This window comes from Mytilus californianus, unplaced genomic scaffold, assembly GCF_021869535.1.
Source record: "Mytilus californianus isolate M0D057914Y unplaced genomic scaffold, xbMytCali1.0.p SCAF_8, whole genome shotgun sequence".
Classification (NCBI taxonomy): Eukaryota; Metazoa; Mollusca; class Bivalvia; order Mytilida; family Mytilidae; genus Mytilus; species Mytilus californianus.
The window spans coordinates 21,805,567-21,828,421 of record NW_026262734.1 but is presented as its reverse complement, the minus strand read 5'-3'; the positions used below and the strand labels follow the sequence as shown (position 1 = coordinate 21,828,421).

Here is a 22,855-nt window from a genome sequence, read left to right as displayed (position 1 = left end):
ACCTTGTGGTACAATGTCAGAGAGATCCATACACTTACACACAAGTTATGTCTGGAAGTTACAAAAATGCTTATTTTTGGCCCCTTTTTGGCCCCTCATTCCTTAACTGTTGGTACCATAACCCCTAAAATCAATCCCCACTTTTCTTTTGTGGTATTGAACCTTATTTCAAAATTTCATTGAGATCCATTCACTTAAACTAAAGTTAAGAGTGCGGAAAACTAATGTGTCTTCGGACGACGACAACGTCATACCAATATACGACCACAAAAATTTTTTTGCGGTCGTATAAAAAGGAGTTCTTAATTAAGAAATAAACTGATTCGCTGAGCGCAGCTGGATACACCCGCAGAGGTACTACCCTGAACAGCTCGGGGAAAAAATGGACACAATATTCAAGCTTGATACAGGTCTGAATTTGGATTGTAATTAAATATTTGACATATTATAGTTTCTGAATAAATGTAGTCAATGAACTTGAAATCAGTTATATGAATTGAGTTTAAATTCAATTAAAGATTTCTTGCTGTTGTGCAATACACTGTGCTGTTGTGCAATACTTAATAAATCTGTTGCCAGACTATAAACAAATAAAGTTCAATTTCTTCTCTATGTCATATTTGAAATTTATGAAAATCAATAGGGAGATTACATCAATAGCTATAAATAATTCACCAAAGTTTCATGTGAACTGCTTAAAGCATTTTTGAGTTGTTGTCCAAAAACTGGAAAATCCCCCCTTTTTTAATGAATAAAACCCCATAACTCAGAAATGTAAAATCTAAAATTTATAAAATTCTAAAGGGAGCTTACGGATTGATAATTTAGTCTTAGATGCAAGATTTTTTTATCAGTTGTTAGTGGCTTTGAACTAGCTGTCAGTAACTGTGGGTACTCTCAGATTTGTACTTAGTGTCTTTTTGTTGTTTGGATGTACAACTACCCGACCACGTCCACTTGTATTTGTATTTATCCATCTGATGAGTTTAGCCTCTTTCAACTGATTTTTATAGTTCTTTCTTATATTGTACTGTTACACCACTGTCCCAGGTTAGGGGGAGGGTTGGGATCCCGCTAACATGTTTAAGCCCGCCACATTCTGTATGTACATGTATGTGCCTGTCCCAAGTCAGGAGCCTATAAAAGTGTAATTCAGTGGTTGTCGTTTGTTTATGTGTTGCATATTTGTTATATTTGTTCATTTTTTTACATAAAATAGGCCGTTAGTTTTCTTGTTTGAATTGTTTTACATTGTCATTTCTGGGCCTTTTATAGCTGACTGTGCGGTATGGGCTTTGCTCATTGTTGAAGGCCGTACTGTGACCTATAGCTGTTAATTTCTGTGTCATTTGGTCTCTTGTGCATGTGTGGAGAGTTGTCTCATTGGCAATCATACCACATCTTCTTTTTTATATTTACATCAACAGATATAAAAAATTCACCAAAGTCAAGGTGAGACAACAAAACTTAGTTGTAAGATCTCTGAAATTTTTTACAGGGTACGAGTTTTTCTCATTGTTGGAGATTGTACGGTGACAGTAACACCTGTAACTGCTTAAACCCATTTCTTATGCACTTTAGTTTGATAAACTCACTGAATATCATACCACATCTCCTTATTTTTATATGCATTACAATTTACATGTGCATGTAATTGTAAATATATATATATATATCAGAACAAAATTCATTGCGTCACTTTTATTTATGCATCCTTTGGCACAATACAAGTTCTAAAATTACACAACATAAAACAACTAAATGTTATTTCAGATGAAAGTTTTGTTTCAGTTCCATTCATAGGATTTATTAGAATTTTGTATGTTTTGCCAAGTCCAATTATTCGCTCTATGTGACATAGAGACATAGTTGACTAAACCACCAGGTGTCGAACATTCAAGAATTTTCAGTGTTTCTGTTTTTATTTGATGAAAAGGTTGCCTGAGCTCTAGGAGCTTTAGGTTTTATCACAGGATATTCTGTGCTGTCAATAATAATCCAAGTCGTAGGAAACTTTAATTTGAAGTTGGATGGTGAAAAATACCTGACTAAACCACTAGATAGCCAAGTGTTAGCCTCACACCACTGTTTAGACATAAAAACAATCCATGTATACACAATATTCTTAACACTAGATTCAATCTAGAATCTAGACAGTTCAAAGTTGGTTGTATGATGCCTCAATTTCATCAAAGTCATAAAAAAACTGATTTTCAACTGACACCATATCAATTTGAAAATATATGTATCTCAAACAATGTGCTGCTGGACCAAGTGTGGTCAAAACAAATAAAAATTTAGTATACAACTCTAAACTGGTATAAAAATGCATGGCTGTGTCACGTGTCTTCATTTCAAAATTCTCTGCTGAAAACATAGGCATTGATGGTGTTTGCGTAATTCCATCTGTGAAGCTCAACATTAGCTCGGCAGTTGGTGGTGGACAGTCATAAATCCTTTCTGCAGTATGAATGACTTCTTCAGGAAAACCAACTTTACAATCAAAACTTTCCTCTAGATTTCTACTACAATATTCATCAAGTTTAGTTCTTTTGTTTTCACAGGAAACTGCCCTGATTTTTCTTTTTGCGGACGATTCAGTCTCTTGCTTGGTCCAGGAAAATAGGCTGGGAATTGCAGTAGACTTAAGTCTCTGTATGGTGGGTTTGCGCCCTGAAAAAGGTTATAAAGCATTAGTTTTTTTATAATTAAATGAACTTCCATTAGCAATGTAAACTTTGTACTACCTGGCGAAATATTAACTAGATTTATTCATTACAATCTGGATAAAACTATGTTTGCCTGATTCAATGTATGTTATGTAAATCCAAAGGACAAACAATAAGAGACTTATGCAACAAACGTACATTGTTTGTACCAAAATAACTATAATATAGATGAGAGCATGTCATTGTTTTGTTCCTGTTAACATTGTCATTGATATTTTTCAAGAAAGTCTATGAGGCATAGCTTATGCATTCCTGTCATTACTACATTAGCATAATTACTGCTAAAATAATTCTCAGTATGATATACCTCTTGTAAGAAATCATTATAATTGTAGCAATCACCAAAAAATCTCAAACAGATCACATTGAATCGTAATCCAAAAAATTATGACGTCTTGAATTACCCACCCCCTTTTATTCTAAAACGATAATTGCGGTTGTAAACAGACTTTGGTTTATTCGCATGGCGATTACATATATAACTATATATTTCACAAGGAAATAGAGTTTTACCATGAATAGTTTCCTGCACGTAGTCTTTTTCAGTAAAACGTGCCTTGCAAACAACAGCTGATTGAGATGGACTCCACGATATCATCGTGTTCTCGTCCAATCTGCGTATGGGCCATGGCGTTGATCCAAGTTTTCCTTCTTTTTAAGTCATTTGGAAATGCATGTCCTCCTCTTAAATGACATCCAGGTACACAACAACAAGTACTTGGCATCGTTAATTAAAAATATAACTGAAATAGTTGCACAGTGCAGAAACCGGAAGTAGAGGAACAGGATCCGCTACCACGGCGCCACCTATTCAGGAACGATAATTTGCTACTTTATATAACTGCGAAAATAACGTTAGACGGGTTCACGTGCATAAACAGAAATGCGCTTTAAATTGTATAATATAATTCATGTTCAGTCGACCTTTAATTATTATATCAACGACTGAAATGATTTATAAACATCTAGATTGCAGATAACACTCGAAATTAACCCGAGCTCTTTCCACACGGAATTCAAATAATTCTAGTTTGTCAATCGGTTGACTGCTTATAATGCAAAATACTAATATATCAAAAGTTTTTAAAACTAACAAAACACAATAATCGTTTCTCTATTTCCCAATGTAAATGAAATGAAACAAAAAACATTTTATATCGCAATAAGAAGAGGAGAGAATTCAACATTTCCGGATCTACTTGGAGTCTAATGACCCCCCACGTAGATAAGTTGGATATCGCGGAAGGAAGGATTAACCCGGCAACTAGAAAGGCATTAAAGCACTGCCTTTAAAAATTAGTATGTCTGAAGCTGGCAAAAGAATTCAAGCCCCAAAAAATAAAATGTTCCATATTTTGAGTTAGATCTGATGAAGTTTTCTATAATTTTGATATAATTTGTTCCAATAGTAGTACACCACACTGTAAAAATATTATTGAGAAAGCACAGGTGCAATTTTTTAAATTTCATTTATTGTCAAAAAGAAATGCACTACGAAATTACCGTGTTCTCAGGTCTATCATGTAACCAAGACAACTGACCCTAGTGACAGATATGAATAATTCAGCAGCACTTAACTTCAATCTGTTATTTAAGAATTATATATACAACTTCTTTTTATTTTAGGGTTTTGGTGCTGGGAACTTCAAATCATTGTTTGAAGCCATAGAAATTGACCAAGCAGCGAGAGGCAACTTGTGATTTCATGGAGACCAGACAATCTTAACATTCCAGGGATTCTTGAATACACTTACATAACAGTCTGTTGTACCAGTGGAGCATTTAGAAATCTCAACATTGCATAGTACAAAATTGACATGAACCAGATTTTTTGTTTAAAAATTTATAGCTTAAAGACCATTTCATTTCATTGGAGGTTCTTATTACCGAAATACATTTACTGAAATTTAATCAAATTCAACCAAACAAGTTATCAAACATGCTATGCAATAATTCTGTTGTTCACTCCCTCAGGTTAATTCTCAGAAAAAAAAGTTATTGTTTTTGAGAAGATATTGTTTTCAGCTATTTTTAAATGATGCTTCTGTATGACAAATTATCCTAAGAGCTTTTTATTATCTATATTTATGTATTCAGATTTTATTCATAGTTTAAACCAAAGACTTTTCAGTATTTTGTCAACTTTATAAAAAAGGTGAAAACCATTTTCAATAAATCACCAATTTTCATAATTTTTTTTATCAAGAATTGGTTTGCATGTCCATTTTAAAAATTAAAACTTTAAACACAATCACATCAATAATTATTGAAGATTTGCTTGTTCATTGAGTTTTTTGTAACAAATCTTGAAATCCATTAAAATAAGTATTTCATGAATAAAGTTCAAGTGAAGTAAGAAACTGTGTGGTACTCTAAGTCCTTTGTTATATGTGCTAGTCATTTTATAAGTTAAACAAAATATTTGTCTACTTTGTATTTGCATTTGTTTTTATCTTATTTCAAACACTATTGCTTATTTTTGTTAACCCAAGCTGGTTATATGTCATGAATTAACAGCAGTATTATTTTTGTGTTTATTATATCACTATGTACTATGTACTTTTTTTATCACTGGTGACTTTTCTGAGACTCCTCCCCCGTCTTAATTATCTGTATAAAAAAGTAATGTCAAAGTAAGTAATTTTTGAATCAAGATTGCTATCTGTCAATTTATTGACTTATTGAAAGACTGTTTACATGCAATTTCTCTTCTGTAGCAGTAAAATAGTAAGTTATTGATAAGTTTTAACTCATTAAAATTTTATTAAAGAAAATGAAATCCATGAATTCCTATTTCCACAAATTAAAAAAAAAGTATTTACAGGATAAGGAAATCCATTGAAAATTTCGAGAAAGGTTAATAAATATACACTCCTCATAGGGCAGACATCTTAGGATAACATAATGTTGTTGTATTGAGGTAACATTAATTTCATGAACTGTAACAAGTATAGCAAGTATTGGTAAACTTCAAAGATCCCAGAAAATAAATCTCACATAACAATTCAGGATAAGATTTATAAAAAAACCTGTACTGTTGGCCTAGATCCCAGAAAATAAATCTCACAAAACAATTCATGGTTAAGGTTTATTTAAAAATCTGTATCTCTGGCCTAGATCCCAGGAATTTAATCTCACATAGCAATTCAGGGTAACATTTATTTAAAACCTGTAAACATGGTAATGGTAAAATTTGATCTGATGACTTCTGATGATTCTCTAAGATCTGTATGTGTTAAATGATGCTTAATTATTGGCCTGTTAGTCTTACTCCGTCAAGTCAGTGCAGCTGTATAAAAACTTGTGGATCATAAACAGATCAGGGTCCTCATTATCGTTGACTGTAAGAACACTGGCCTAAGATTAAATGATTTTTATGTATAATTGTTACAGTCCTATTGTTTTATTGTATATATTCCAATTTGAAATATATTTCAATATTAATTGAATTTAATTATCAATTTGTGTGCCAAAAGAAATTGCTTTGCATGAAAGGTGATAAAAATGTTGCTATTGTTTAAACAAAGAAAGAATGATATTCAATGTTGTGAAGGATTCAATCTCATTTACTTGTAAATATTGTGACAAGTTTTATTTTATTGTTATTTGAAATTTTATTTTAATTCTGAGTGATGATGGATTTATTCCCTCCCCTGTATTTTCTCTGTATACTGTTTGATATATGTGTGGTTTAGAATTATTGGGATATGAGATGGTTTCTATAGAAACAACAGCCCAATGGTAGGCAGCTTATAATGGTTGTATACAATTTTGAGTTTTGTTTACATGAAAACAACAGCTTTGCATGTGTGCGTAAATATCAAGAAAATAAGAATGGATGTACCCGTTTTTTTATCTGGGAAATGTTTGGTGAACAGATCATTCTCAACTAATAAATTTCTACTATTGAGTTTTTGAGTTCTCTCATAAAAGAATGATTTCTTCAAATGAGATAGATATAAATGATGGAGTTTAAAACAGTATAGAAATGTATAATGGTGACCTATATTTTGAATTCAATTTGAAAGAATAAACTTTTATAAATTTTAGAAAGGGCATTTTTTTGGAAAACATTTAACTTTTGTGCGCCATTTACATTATACATAAACAAAGTTTATTCAGGTATACCATTAATCACAATGTTTGATTTGGTGAAAGATATGTTTGATGATATATTTCATTGATTGCTTTTACAATATCCTGCACCAGGGTAATTTTGTGTATAACATTTGAATGAACCAATTCTTCATGTTATGGAAAAACTCATCAATTATACCAGGCTTATAATTTGAATGGTGTGATGAATATGTTCAGAATTAAATAGATTTGAAAACAGGTGATCCCCCCCCTTTTTTTTCAATAACTACTAATGGTATAAAGTAAATGACCCATAAATACTTCCTTTTAGAAGGGATTGGTTAGAACTATCTCTATTTAAAGAAAGATAATCATTTAATACTGCAAATTGAAAACTGTTAGAAAATTTAACAATTGTACACTCTTGGCTTTTAAATATTTGGCTTTGGGCGTTCCTGATGAAAGTACATCTAGAAAAATTCTTTGGATGCATGAAATTTATAAAGTGTTGTTTTCATGTTTTATTGAGATTACCTGTCTGTAGTAAATTAGGCAAATTTATATATTAATAATCAGAAAAATATTGGAAGAGGAATATAGGTGAATTTCATATTTACTCATGTTTCATACATTTTTGTTTTGCACAATTATATAGACAAGTTGATTGGTGTATAAGTAAAAGGACAGAAGGACAATTAAAATGAATTTGTTTAAAATTTTTTGAAAAATGGTTTTGATCAATGAAATTGTTGATACTTTAATTTTATGCATTTAGAATTTATGTTTATTACTAGGTGCTGTTATTTTTTGTTAAGTTTATGGGCTTTATGATGTTTTGATTTTCAGTAATAAAGGTTTGTTGTCATCTATACAGGTAATAGGCTGAATGACTTTTGTGATAAATTTGACACATTAATTTCTTTTAATGATAGTCAGTTTTAATATCATAATAATCAAGAAGGCCCTGAACTAAAAGACATGTTAACATTTCTCTGAATTTCAAAAGCAAATTCCTTTTATTTACAGTCCCTTTAAATGAGAACAAAGAACAGAATAGAGGCTGGAAACTGCATAGCACTATCTATTGTAAATAAAATCAATGCTCAGACGCTGATAAAAGGTATCATACATGTCATAAAAAGAGTTTATATTTTTACATATATTTCTGATCATCATAGTGCTTTTTATGCCGGATCAGACTTTGCTTGCAGTGCTTGCTTGTTAAGGAATTTTGAAGATCAATTTTGTTAAACAGATCTCATCATTATTTTGAATTTATATGTACATGTTTACTCAGTGACAAACAACTAGAGATTGTTCTATTTAGCATTTACATGTGGGTTTAGTACATATAGTTATTATACAATAAATAAATTTTGAAAACCAGCCTTTTCACTTTTTATATTGACCATATTTGGCTTTTATAAAATATACTTCTTGTATAGAGAAAGGCAATTTTTTATCTGAGTGATTTTTATTCCAAACATATTCAATAAGCTTCCATCACATCCAATTACCAAAGATATTTATATTAGCAACCTTCATACACAAAATTTACTCAATCCTGTCAACAATACTCAATTCAAAATATTAATATTATTCTTCTACCAACATGATACTAAGTTGCTAAGATTTGCCCCAAAAATATTTAACAAATTACTTATGTCTAGTTACCATCCAAATTACTCCATTATAAAGCTTCTGTATAAAATTAAATGAGCACAGTAATTTTACTAAAAGTATGGCATAAACAAGAGTGTGACATACAGACACACAATCAGAACCTACATCTATAATCATCCTCTCTCATTACTGTATAGACACATAAAAGTAACAGAAGCCTCAAATAAACAACAAAAAAGCTGTACCATTTAAATAAAAAGTTGTAGAACGCACACATTGCACATATGTTAACGGACTCATGTATTAGACAACTTTGTCCTGATGAGATAATAATCCAAGCCACATAGGAAATATGCAGCATAAATGCATGAACTAAGTTTAATGAAAATCATGAGAGGTATACAGATCCTCTGACTACTATTTTTGATGGAGTTTGAGAAACATAAAACAAAATGTAAGCCAGTAAGTTTACAACATGAAGTACAAATATTAAGAAAATATCTTATTTTCACTTTACAAAAGCTGAAATTGTCATAGATTCCATATCTTCAACCACTTATCTGAATAATTCAGTAAAGGTAAAAGTAAACTAGTATGGTAATTAGAACCAGCAGATTGGGTACATTTTGTATGAGAATCAAAATTCCAAATTGTAACCAGGCCTTACTTTTGTTGAAGTGGAAATATCAGATGTAACCAAATAAAGCATATACCTCAGTACAGCACCCTATAGTGATGATGATGATGGATGTCTGTTTAACATCTAGGGGCAAATTAAGTGCATATTCAGGAAGAGAACATAAACATGTAATATAAATATTAACCCTGCTCTGAACAAGACCGACATGCTGAGTTGGACTTTTGACGTCCTAGGTCACAAGGTAGCAGTCCACAGAAAGACCCTGTCACCCATTGTTAGAGCCGACCAGTCTTTGCTCTTACTCCTTAAAGCCACTTGCATAGCAGAGGAGCAGCAAATACCAATTTTAAAGTCTGGATTGACCATGCAAGAGTTTGAACATAAGACCTCTCGTGGTCGAGGAGAAAATGCTACCACAAGACCACCGAGGCAGTTTAGCACCCTCTAGTTGTTTACATCCTATAACCCTTTGGTCTCAGATAGATAGTTGTCTCATTAAAAATTTTAAAAAATCTTCTTATATTTATATTAGTTAATAGATATAAGAAGATGTGGTATGAGTGCCAATGAGACAACTCTCCATCCAAGTCACAATTTGTAAAAGTAAACCATTATAGGTCAAAGTACGGTCTTCAGTATGTATATGTTTATGTGATGATTGACAACAGAATATTGATTGATAGATTAATATCTGCTTAATGTCCATCAGCAAATATATAACATGCATATTAAGGAGGATAACATGTTTAAATGAGATATCATTATACCCTGTTTTGTACTAGACTGACACACTGTGTCAGATTATTAATATACTAGCTCACAAGAGAACAGGTAAATATTTCATCCTATTCAGACTCCAACCCAACTAGTCTTTCCTCTTACTCCTAAATCTGTGTGCTGGTGGAGAAGTGCAAATATCAATTTTCAAGTCTTTGATATAATAAATCTGTTGTGAATCGAACCCATGATGTCCTGTACTGCAGAAAACTCGACCATAAGACTACCATGGTTTTTTGAGCAAGAGAACATATAATAGGGACAAAAAATGAGTACAATAGATATATAAAGGTAGAATAACACAAGATTCAAAATAATCTTTTTTATTTCTTTATGCATTATTCCTGAAAAAAATTTTCATAATCTTTTTAACAAGTGCAGCATATATTCATTATATAAAATTTCACAAACACTTTACAACAGCTATATATATACAAACAGTAATTCCATTACTAGAACTCATGATCTCAGTTATAAATCTTAATTCTTAAAAAATATATGAATATGAAGTTGTTAAGTATTGACTATCTGTAAGAACATGTATATTGATATGACAGATACAAATCAATAATTAGGTCTTTCAATCATTTTCCCATGTTAACATAAATGCAGTTTATTTCAAGGAAGTGATTGGAATACCAACTAAACATGATTAGGGTTTTACACTTAGAATGTATACTTTCTTTGATTTAATGAACCATACATAATTTGTGCATACATACCATTTTTTTTGCATTCATAACAAAGAACATCAAATACCATGGATTCATTATTTGTGGGATTCCTATTTTTGTGGATTTAGAGGGTAAAGGTTAACCACCAAATTAAAAGTTCAATGAAGTACAAATTTTCTATAGGCTTGTATGCAGACTTTTGAAAACCGTGAATCAAATATTTAAATTTTCCTCAATCCACAAAAATAACTGAATCTATAGATCATTTTGAGGTTAGATAAGTTTTGTTGTCGAGCCAAAATAATAAAGATAAACAAAATTGATTGGAATAATAATGCCGATGTTTAATAAAAATATGACCTCATGTGTAACTAATATGTACATGTATGCTAAAAAAATGTAGTTTGAAACAACTCTGCTTTGTACACAATGACTAAACTCTGAATATTGCACTAAAAGAATTCAGAGAAAACACTCATATTACATAGATGTTATCTCATTAAATAATTTAAAATTTTGTGACTATGTTGAACGCATCTATCCCATCGAACTAGAGATAAAGGATACATCAGATACAGTTAAGTCTGCCTCATATCTTGAGTTACATCTAGAAATTGACAATGAGGGTCGGTTGAAAACAAAACTTTATGACAAAAGAGATGATTTCAGCTTCCCAATTGTGAACTTTCCATTTCTATGTAGCAACATTCCAGCAGTGCCTGCATACGGAGTATATATCTCCCAATTGATACGATATTCCCGGGCTTATTTCAAGGAAGTGATTGGAATACCAACTAAACATGATTAGGGTTTTACACTTAGAATGTATACTTTCTTTGATTTAATGAACCATACATAATTTGTGCATACATACCATTTTTTTTGCATTCATAACAAAGAACATCAAATACCATGGATTCATTATTTGTGGGATTCCTATTTTTGTGGATTTAGAGGGTAAAGGTTAACCACCAAATTAAAAGTTCAATGAAGTACAAATTTTCTATAGGCTTGTATGCAGACTTTTGAAAACCGTGAATCAAATATTTAAATTTTCCTCAATCCACAAAAATAACTGAATCTATAGATCATTTTGAGGTTAGATAAGTTTTGTTGTCGAGCCAAAATAATAAAGATAAACAAAATTGATTGGAATAATAATGCCGATGTTTAATAAAAATATGACCTCATGTGTAACTAATATGTACATGTATGCTAAAAAAATGTAGTTTGAAACAACTCTGCTTTGTACACAATGACTAAACTCTGAATATTGCACTAAAAGAATTCAGAGAAAACACTCATATTACATAGATGTTATCTCATTAAATAATTTAAAATTTTGTGACTATGTTGAACGCATCTATCCCATCGAACTAGAGATAAAGGATACATCAGATACAGTTAAGTCTGCCTCATATCTTGAGTTACATCTAGAAATTGACAATGAGGGTCAGTTGAAAACAAAACTTTATGACAAAAGAGATGATTTCAGCTTCCCAATTGTGAACTTTCCATTTCTATGTAGCAACATTCCAGCAGTGCCTGCATACGGAGTATATATCTCCCAATTGATACGATATTCCCGGGCTTGTGTTTCCTATCATGATTTCCTTGATAGAAGGTTGCTGCTCACAAGGAAGCTATTAAACCAAGAGTTCCAAATGGTGAAGTTGAAATCATCTTTTCGTAAATTTTACAGACGCCATCACAAGTTGGTTGACCATTATGGAAAACCGTTTCACAGATGATATCGGATATGTTCCTTATGTCATAACTACAATTCCCTTCCCTTTTCACGAATGTGACCTACCGAATTAGACTATTTTACCAGGTTTGTAATAACATGAGCAACACGACGGATGCCACATGTGGAGCAGGATCTGCTTACCCTTCCGGAGCACCTGAGATCACCCCCAGTTTTTGGTGGGGTTCATGTTGCTTAGTCTTTAGTTTTCTATGTTGTGTCTTGTGTACTATTATTTGTCTGTTTGTCTTTTTCTTTTTTAGCCATGGCGTTGTCAGTCTATTTTCGATCTATGAGTTTGACTGTCCCTCTGGTATCTTTCGCCCATCTTTTACAAAGAATTAAGTAAATTGCACTTCGTCTAATCACATTATATGATTCTTTATAACTTTTTAAAAGCACAGATTTTAACTAGTTTTCACCAAATTTAAAAGGAAGAACATCAGGAAGTAAAATAACTGTTTCAACAACTCACAAAAATTATCATTGAAATTATGCTTATAAAAAATATGGGTAAAACATGTTAACCTCTTTATAAATCACATTCTAGAAGCTTGTGAATGAAATGTATATTTTTACAAGAATAATATTAACTAATATTAAAGCAAGAACTTTTACATTCTTGTAAAGCAAAATTTAACATGCAAAAATCATATATTTACATATAAAAACTAACAAGTGATAATCATATTGGTCAAATTCACAGGATTTACCTCATCAGTTAAAACAAATTTAGACACCAAACTAAGTTCCAAAAGAAATTACAAAATGGAGTTGATAAATAATTAGCACTCTCTATCAAAAATACAAAATTTAATTTATTATTCTCTTCCTTTACACATGTTACAGTGATTTTGAATGTCCTAAAGGCATCCACTTTTTCATGTTAGTTTCATATTTTTCTTTGGATAACTGTATCAAATATTACTATAACTGTTGTAGTTAACATCATACAGTTTTTACATTTGTCCCCCTTTTTTGAACAAGTTAAAGATAAGACCCCATGTTGCACCAAACTCATTAGACACTGACTGTCCATCTTCAAACGATAAAATCTATATAGGATCACTGTTACTACAAAATACATAGCTTTGAAAAATAATTGATGTAAAAATTATCCCTAATATGCTTTAGCAGCAATATTCAACATTGTGCTTTATAGCTTACCTATCTGAATCTGTACAACGAACAATGAATTAAAGTTTGCCTGTTTCTTTGGTCATCCATGAAATAAATATTCTGTTCATAATGATTACCTTATATCTTATTTAACAGCAATGCATATGTAATTGTAATATCAGTAGCCAATCAAAATAACTGAAAAAACCTGGCCTATTTATTTCAAGTAATTTTTTATTAGGCTAAGCTTTAGCTAATCCATTCATCATTTTGCTCATGTTACAAGAAAACCTTGACATATTAGGTAAATGTACACAGTGAAATAGTACTGCTGTAATTATAGTACTTATAGTCAGCACTGTCTTTAATAAGTACTTTGTCATTAGCATCAATGAAATGCAATCTGATCAAAACACAGATCCTATGTCCACACTTTGCTTACAAGAACCTGACAACAATCCGTTGTACTTTTTGGAAGTTATTACATAGGTCAATGAAATTTCAGCCTTCAAATTTTGAATGATTACTATAAAGAACCATGTTATCACATCAGCTTTGTCAGAAGACATATAAGTTGGTTTTCATCAATTAAGATAGTATTCAAAGTATCATGACAATAAATGTATAAATAATTATGATTAAAGTTAGATGTCAGGGGCTCTTTTCATAAAAAGTCTTACAACAAAAACCGATCGCAAGAATAATACTGAAATGTTCATTACATATGAGTATTTTCTCGTAAGATTTTTTGTAAATGAGTTGCTAGTTTACATCAACGAGTAAGCAACACAAAAAATAGAAGACATATATAACAAAATTCTTAACAACCAATACAAAAAAGTTAAGCTTACAAAGTTGTTTATAATTTATATAAAGTAATGTTAAGCTTAGGCAAATAACAAATGAATAACAATCAATTGTCTGAAACTTCATACATTATGACCACATTATAGCTAACATAAAGATATGTCTCGCCTTTTTGTAATTTTGATAATGCAAATGTTGAAAATTGAAATAGCAATACTTTTACATGTAAGGTATGCAAATATTCAAAGTCAATGAACCATGACTGAAGGTACATGGCTAAACAATCTCCATGGAAATGAGATGTGCCAATGCTAATACAACTGCATACCAAATACCATTGACTTATCATACATGTCATAAGTTGTTCCCTTTAAACAAACCTATAAACATTAACTTGTAAACTATGTAAAAGCTACAAAGTCAATGAACCAGGATGAGGGAGTGGGGCTATATAATCTCCATGGAAACGAGACTTGCAAAAGCCAATTAATTTGCATACCAAATATCATTGACTTAACATTAGCAGTTCATCTTAAACTAATCTAATCACAAACTAATACATGTAAACTAAGCAAAAGTTTCAAAGTCAATAGACCATGACAAAGGGGGCAGGGCCAAATATTCTCCATGGAAATGAGATGTGCTAATGCTTATACAATTGCATACCAATTAACATTGTCCTACCACTAATGGTTCCCCTTGAACTGACCTAATCACAAACTAATACATGTAAACTACGCAAAAGTTTCAAAGTCAATAGACCATGACTGAGGGGGCAGGGCCAAATAATCTTCATGGAAATGAGATGCGCCAATGTTAATTCAACTGCATACCAAATATCACTGACCTACCACTAGTGGTTCACCATAAACTAGACCTAATCACAAACTATAAATACATTGTTGACACCACCGCCACCGCCGACGGAAATAGCATACCTATGTCTCGCTTTTTGACTCCATTCAGGCGAGACAAAAATGTTGTATGTATATATAGCACATCAATTATGAATGTATTTAATGCCCACAAAGAGCCGCATTGAGTGTTCAATAAGGCTATCAATTATGAATGTATTTAATGCCCACAAAGAGCCACATTGAGTGTTCAACAAAGCTATCTATATATGATTTGTAATATATATGGGCAATGATACCGTATTTATAGAAGATGCAATTGTGCTATTTACATGATTTATAATCAAAAACATTGAAAAATGTTAATTTAGTCATGTTAGTTATGATGCAGTTATACACTAAACATCTTTTATTTTTAGATATGCTACATGTATGTAACAGCATATCATATATCAAATTTATACAATCTTCATAATCCTTCCTTATCAGTAAACTTAAAATATACATTTCTATAGTCACTATATAGCATGACCTGGAAGAGACTGGCTTCATACATATACATGTAGCTAGAAATGATGATGCAACATTAATTGGATACTGATACAATCCTATACATGTACCAAACAGTCAATAATGTTTCATAACAACTTATTCTGAAATGAACCTTACTAAAAATAGCATAAGGTACCGAGGATGCCGTCACTTCATAATAGGTTAAGATAATGTCTCACTTTGCAATTTCTTCAAAGGGAGATAATAAACTGTTATATACTCTCTAAGAAATACTTGAAAGTTTCTTATTATGTATATTCTATTTTACCAAGTTCAATTCCCATGTATTGACCTTGATTGACATCTGTCTGGCTCTGTGCGTTTGCTTTAAGAAAGGTAACTGTAATATCATCTACAGTCACTGTAGGTCTATAGTCTTTACCTGTGTTAAAGAAAAAAAAGTTAGCTGAAATGTCCATCATGAAATGAATGGTGTATCTTACTTCCTTTTTGACTGGTACTGGAATATAAAACACATGGGTAACAGTTTCTGAATGCACACTTGATGTTGTTAAATCCAATTTCTCCATCCAGTTTGTTTTGGGTCTCAGGTTATTTCCTTCAGTGGATGTTATGAGGATGGTCGGGCTTAACTCTGGCAAGGTCTTACCTGTCACCCTTGGGGTAAATATGATCACACTTTTTAAAAAGCAATCTCTGTCAACTTTGAAATCTAAGTCATCATCATATTTGGTTATCCATCTGGCGTTGCGATTATTGTTTACCTCACACCTGAAGAAAGGTATTGGTTTTGGAAGTCTCTTCTCTGTTCTAAACTTGCAACTGGTTAATTGCTGATCATTAAATGATTGAAAAACATTGACTATTTCGTCTTTAGTTAAGATATCTCTGGTGGAAATTTGTCTGGAGAAGTAATCTTGTTTCATGATTGGGAACCTAACAAGGTATAAAAGATCTCCAAGCTCATCTCTTACATTCTTATCATTCATCTCTAGATTTTTCTCTTCCAACTGATGTCCTCCCCACTTTAGAACCGCGTCATACAGGAACTCCTCTAGACAAATCATTACATTGCACTTCAAAATCATCTCGACACATCGCCTGGATAGACGAATAAATTCTGCTGTTGAAAGGCATTCCTCTGGTTTGCAGCATATAATGAACATAGCTTTATCAATAGTTTCTTCTAAATTGAAACTGTGTGCTGTATGTAAAATTGCAACTGCCGTGGTTTCATTCATTTTCATTTTAAGAAAGTGATCACATTTGACCTTTAATTCATCCATCATGTATTTGTCTGCGACATAAATCATGTCATGAATATTTTCATTGGTGATGTTATTTTCTTCTGTGTAAATAAACCTATAAAACATATAAAGAGTGCAAAACTAAATCATGTAAATATCAAGAATTGGTAGTAAAAAAGAGGAGGACGATCCAACAAGGACTTTGGAAACTCAAAGGTCCAAGACAGACTGACAAAACCATGGCAAAAAAAGGAACCCATAAAAAGACAAACGACAATCTACAAAACACCAAATTGAAAACTAAGAAACAACATGAAGCCAACCAAAAGGGGCGGTGATCTCAGGTGCTTTGGAAGGGTACGCCAATCCTGCTCAAAATGTGGCACCTGTGATGTTGCTCATTGCTAAAATTGATTTTATGTCTCGCCTTTTTGTAAATTTGATAATGCAATTTATGTTTAAATTAAAATAGCAATACTTTAACATGTAAGTTATGCAAATATTCAAAGTCAATGAACCATGACTGAATGTACATGGCTAAACAATCTCCATGGAAATGAAATATGCCAATGTTAATACAACTGCATACCAAATACCATTGACTTATCCTTAGTCGTTCCCTTTAAACAAACCTAAACACAAACATTAACTTGTCAACTATGTAAAAGTTTCCAAGTCAATGAACCATGATGATGGGGTGGGGCTATATAATCTTCATGGAAACGAGACTTGCAAATGCCAATAAATTTGCATACCAAATATCATCTAAAACTGATCTAATCACAAAAGAATACATGTTAACTAAGCAAAAGTTTCAAAGTCAATAGACCATGACTGAGGGGGCAGGGCCAAATATTCTCCGTGGAAATGAGATGTGCTAATGCTTATACAATTGCATACCAATAAGACTTGGGGTCAATTACATTGGAATGTAATTAATTAAATTACACATTACATTGCAAAAATGATCAATTACACTAATTACCATTACACAGTTTTTGAAATGTAATAAATTAAATTACAATTACTTTACTAAAGTTATTAATTAAATTACACATTACATTTAATCATAATTTTTTTAAACAATATTTTTTATAGCATATGAAAAAGATTCATGTAAGCTTACAACATAGTTTTAGCATTGCATTTGATCATAATTTGAAGTTTTTAATGTTTTGTCATTTAGTTTGCATCTCTTTGGTCTGTACACTTTGCCAGCAATTCTAAATAGTCTTTCGACAGGAGCTGATGTGGCATGTATTGCTAGATCATATGATGTGTTGATAGAAGAGGGTATTTGTTCTTATTAACTTGCCAATACATTGAGGGATTTATTGACATCTCAGAAATGAAGTAATTAAATTAAACATCATATAAATTAAAAAATTATAAATAAATTTTAAAATGTCTCCATTTTTTTTTTTACTTGACGTTATTAAAAAGTATTCTTGTCACAATATTGAAAATGATATTTAGTACAAACAATGTATAATGACTAAATATTAGCAATATTTTGCTAATTAGATAAAATACATGCAATTGTGGCATTGTCCCTAGGCTATTTTATTACACATTTTAATCGGATTAATTGCTGTTTGTTTTTACAGCTGATAATTTTATTTCTATAATCCTTTTGTGTATACTAATTTGACAAAATGATTGTGTAGTGATTAAAAATTCTAAATGAACTGTGTGATTCTCACTTTTTTTTCTTCAAATTATAAGAGTATTGAGCAAACCATTCTGTATGTCAAATAAATAACATTGAAAAAAAAATAGGGAAAAATTACAGACTTGTGTATTAAAAAAGTATGTACCTGATATATTAATATTTGTAAAATAAATGTTATTTTACAACTTATATTAACATAATGTCTTATCATTATCACCATAAAAGTGCATGTAATTGAAATGTAATTCAAAAGTAATTTAGCATTACATGCTTTTTTCATTGTAATTAATTAAATTACCATTACATGTAATTAAAAGAATACTCAATTACACATTACATTCAATTACATGGAAAATTGTAATGCATTACACTTAATTACCATTACATTTTCAATTACCCCATCCCTGGCTGATAAAATATATGGAATAGAGAATAATGGGCATAAAATATAAAGAATAGAGAAAAATAAACGTTAAAAATTAAAGAAATTCAGAAATGAAGGATCTCCTATTCACATCCTTATACTGTAAACCAACTTATTTTCGCGGATACTTTATTTTGCGTTTAGCCATTACTAGACCATTCAGCGGAGATTTAATTTTGCGATTTTCAAATTTGCTTAATGTAATTAAGTAAGAAAAGATCCAAGTTTTACATATTTACGACGATTTATATTCACGTTATTTTTCTACTCGCGAAAGTCACTAAAATAAATCGCTTTCAAAAATTAGTTGGTTTACAGTAAACTCTATCACTTATCTATACATACTGTAGTAGTTCATTAAAGACATCAGCCTTTACGTCTGGAATTCTCACATTGCCTTTCTCAGCCACTGCTCCATTAAACATGTTAAAGAATACAGGACTACTGCTGGCTAACATGTATTTATGTGCTTTAATAGGAGACTGATCATGTCCTACTATGAAGGTAACATCACACATCACCTGATTGGTCAGCATATGTTCATTACGTTCCAAAACAGACTTGCCAATCTGCCAATGGTTATTGTCCTCCATTTTACCTGCAAAAAAGTTTCGATGACAAAATGGTTTCCATTTGATATCTTAAATCAATGTCTGAATGAACACATGCATATGATTGATTGATTGTTGGTGTTTAATGCCACTTTCAGCACTATTAATTGCTATATTGTGGTGGTCATTTTTTTTTTGGTGGAGGAAGTCAGAGACCCTGGAGAAAACCATCAGCCTTCACCAGTAAAACTAAGAATCCAAGTAAATAAAGATTGAAGTGGAACACACCGGCCATGAGCGATGTTCGATGCACAACCTCATTGTTGACAGGCTATATATATATAGCTAGTGATACAGTAGATAAACTTCTTAGACCATCCGTCCACTATGGACCAAAAGACCCCCCTTGACTAACATAGTGAGAGAACTTGGTTCAGCAAATACTACAACAGATATTTAATGCTTTATTTAAGACTTTGATTAAGATTTTTATTTTAAATTCAGATTACAGTTACTGTCTTTGGCTATACATTTTGTTTTGGTTTGACCAGCTCTTCAATTTTTCATATAAGGTTTGGGTTTTGAAATATTTTGGCCTCAAGAATAGTATCACTGAAAAAACATTTGTTGTCGAAATGCACATCTGGTGTATATAAATCAAAATGTACCTACATTCATATAACTTAATGTTAATATGCAAATTGAGGAGTATATAAAGCATGATAAAAGCCTCCAACAAAAAGTAGTTCATTCTGACCAATATTTTACGCTGCATTTACTTTGATTAAGTTTTAATGTTTTCTGTTAGATCACAGCTATTTAGTGACCTATACAATCATGTAAATTTGTTTAAGGAATTGCATTGGGACTTTGATAGCTACTTTACTCCACTGTGTGCATTCTTACACTCAGTAATATGATTGTAGGTCATTTAAAGTTTACAAGATCTGAATTTAGAAATAATGCTTGATTTCAGTAAAAAAAGTGGGCTTTACTTGTCAAATTTATGTTCACTGATTTGACATAAATTCTCACATTTAATTATAACAATAAACCTACACTTCTATTATTAAACTGACCTCTTATTCATGTTATTAAAAACTGTAAATTTAGAAATTATTGCATGTATTTAAAATTGCAATTTTTGAAGAATGGACAAATATCATTAATATTGCAGATTAATTATTGTGATTTCAGAAAAATCTACATACAGATATATGCATCAGATATCAGAACATGAGTTCTTATTATTGCATTAAACATGTTAATCACAAAGTCAAATTATTTGCATTTATAAAAACCTTGCAATAATTTCTGAATTTACAGTCAATGATTATGTGACAGTACTAAGTTTTGATTTTAACTGAATTTGTGCATTTTTGTGTATCAAGAATCTTCAATCTTTCAGATTATAAACCAATGGCAGTGGGGTGAATAAAATACATGTATAGCGACTCTAAATCACTCAAAAGCAAAATTGATTAGAAATATCAGGGGAGATAATTTTGCTAATTTTAAAATAATAAAGCAATTCACTGACACCTTATGAGAAAAATAATATCAATTCTATATAAGCTCAATCATTTCAACCAAAGACATTTTTTCTCTATTTCAAAAGCATCACAAACATAATATCTACATGTGAGTGAGTGAGGTTTTCTCACAATTCAAAATCTCAAGAATTCTTCCTTGAGTACTTAGCATTCCTTTGTTTCTTTAAAAGAATACTTTATCTTAAATATTTAAACACTTACTTAAATAAACCTTGAACTCAATATGTTAAAACTTGTTTCTAATTAGTCTTGCTTGTGGAAATGTTCTAGCAACAGCAACTGAAAATACATCAACATCAAAAGTTAACTAGAAGAAGAAAACATATATATTAGTGCAACACAAGCATTATAATATTATGACACAACACACATTGACACAGTAAAATAGTGGAACAGAAATACAAAAAGTCTTATTTCTATTTTCAAAATAACCACTTACCATGAAATACGGGTGAAAACAAGTCATTTTCTGTAATCCAAAGTTATTTGAATACCTGGCCTGTATTAAAAAAATCCTGTGTGGAAGGGGAAATTCATGGGTGTTACCCGCAGAATACAGGTCAGTTCACAGGTATGCATACTGTCTTGATATGTTATCACACACAGAAAAGACTGATCTTTGGATAAGAAATTAAAATCATGCGCGATAACTCGTACTGGCTTACACTGAGGAAAATAGTTGGCCATGTGCATGCAGAGCTTAATCACTTGAGATATTCAAGTCTCAAATGACAAACTCCTCTAGCAAACCAATGTTCAACAATATTGTTTTTTAACAAGTTTATTTCATGCACAATTAACTTGCCAGAATATTCAAACCTGTTGAAAATATGTATTATATGGCACCTGAGTGCTTAATTATTATACTTTATTCATTTTACTTTATAATGGTTTTAAGTTTTGCTAGTATTTTTATTATATTTCCTCTATTCTGAGAACATTGACCTTGGAATATTAGAAATCAAGTAAGCTATATATATCTGCTTGCATTATATTTGCATGCCCTTTTTAGTTTTATTTATTTCATTTATTTGTATAAAATTAATGAACATGCAGATGAAGTCTTTTGCTTTTTATGTATATGCTTACCCATGCTTATTTAGTTGATATTATTGGTTTGAACTATCAGCTATAAAGAACCCATGTTAGATGTGCCATTTTAAACAATCGACAACACCTGATAATTGAATCTTAAAATAGATAGATGGATTTTCTCTGTGTATCAACGGGACGTTTAGGAAGAGAGAAGAGAAACGAGTATTCGTATTTCAGAGACATATATGTCTCTGGTATTTCAACTTTTCTTATATATATATTGTAAGTTTGTACAAATTGTAATTTGTACAGTGTTTTTGTACAAGTTATAAGTTTTTGAACACATACCTTTTTGTACCAGGTGATACAAGATTATCTTCTAAAATTTAAGTGAAAATTTATCAGCTTAATGTCTTAAATTCAAATTTTTATACTTCAACCAGAGACATATATACACATGTCTCTGCTTCAACCAAACACTGATTTAGTGCTATTTTCCTTGTCCTAAAACAGGAAATGAGGACACCTGAATAATTTAAATTCTATTTTTATTTTTCTCCTTATACCAAAATCATATCCATAAAAAGTCTGTTTGTTTTCTTATAAGTTTTTTTTGTATCAATGCTCAGTATTAGACTGTATCATGTAGTCATGGAAATATGACAGAAATATCGGAAACAAAAGACTGTGTGCTTGTATCATCCATTTGTGTTATGCGGTTCATAAAATACTGATAACTTGTACAAAACTTCTGTACAAATTATAATTTGTACAACATTACAATTTGTACACAACATATATATTACATGCAGT

The 22,855-nt window shown here is 31.2% G+C and overlaps 3 protein-coding genes across 3 annotated transcripts in view; 1 reads left to right on the top strand and 2 right to left on the bottom strand.

The window, feature by feature from the left end:
• Nucleotides 1–8,192, top strand: part of LOC127711810 (4-hydroxyphenylpyruvate dioxygenase-like) — a 34,949-nt gene extending 26,757 nt beyond the window's left edge. The window contains exon 12 of the mRNA XM_052217964.1: nt 4,356–8,192. Within this exon, the coding sequence (XP_052073924.1) occupies nt 4,356–4,430 (75 nt within the window). The 3' untranslated portion in view covers nt 4,431–8,192. The remainder of the gene's footprint in view (nt 1–4,355) is intronic.
• On the bottom strand, nt 1,687–4,021 carry LOC127711814 (uncharacterized). The gene is made up of 2 exons (XM_052217969.1): nt 3,243–4,021; nt 1,687–2,673 (listed from the first exon to the last, which is right to left on the bottom strand). Exons 1-2 carry the CDS (start codon nt 3,325–3,327, stop codon nt 2,159–2,161), a joined length of 600 nt encoding a protein of 199 aa, XP_052073929.1. The 5' UTR covers nt 3,328–4,021; the 3' UTR covers nt 1,687–2,158.
• Nucleotides 8,193–15,641: 7,449 nt separating the features above from the next.
• LOC127711809 (BTB/POZ domain-containing protein 6-like) lies at nt 15,642–19,495 on the bottom strand. The gene is made up of 2 exons (XM_052217963.1): nt 19,249–19,495; nt 15,642–16,922 (listed from the first exon to the last, which is right to left on the bottom strand). The coding sequence occupies exons 1-2, from the start codon at nt 19,437–19,439 to the stop codon at nt 15,848–15,850; spliced, it is 1,266 nt and encodes a 421-aa protein (XP_052073923.1). The 5' UTR covers nt 19,440–19,495; the 3' UTR covers nt 15,642–15,847.
• Between the last annotated feature and the right edge of the window lie 3,360 nt (nt 19,496–22,855).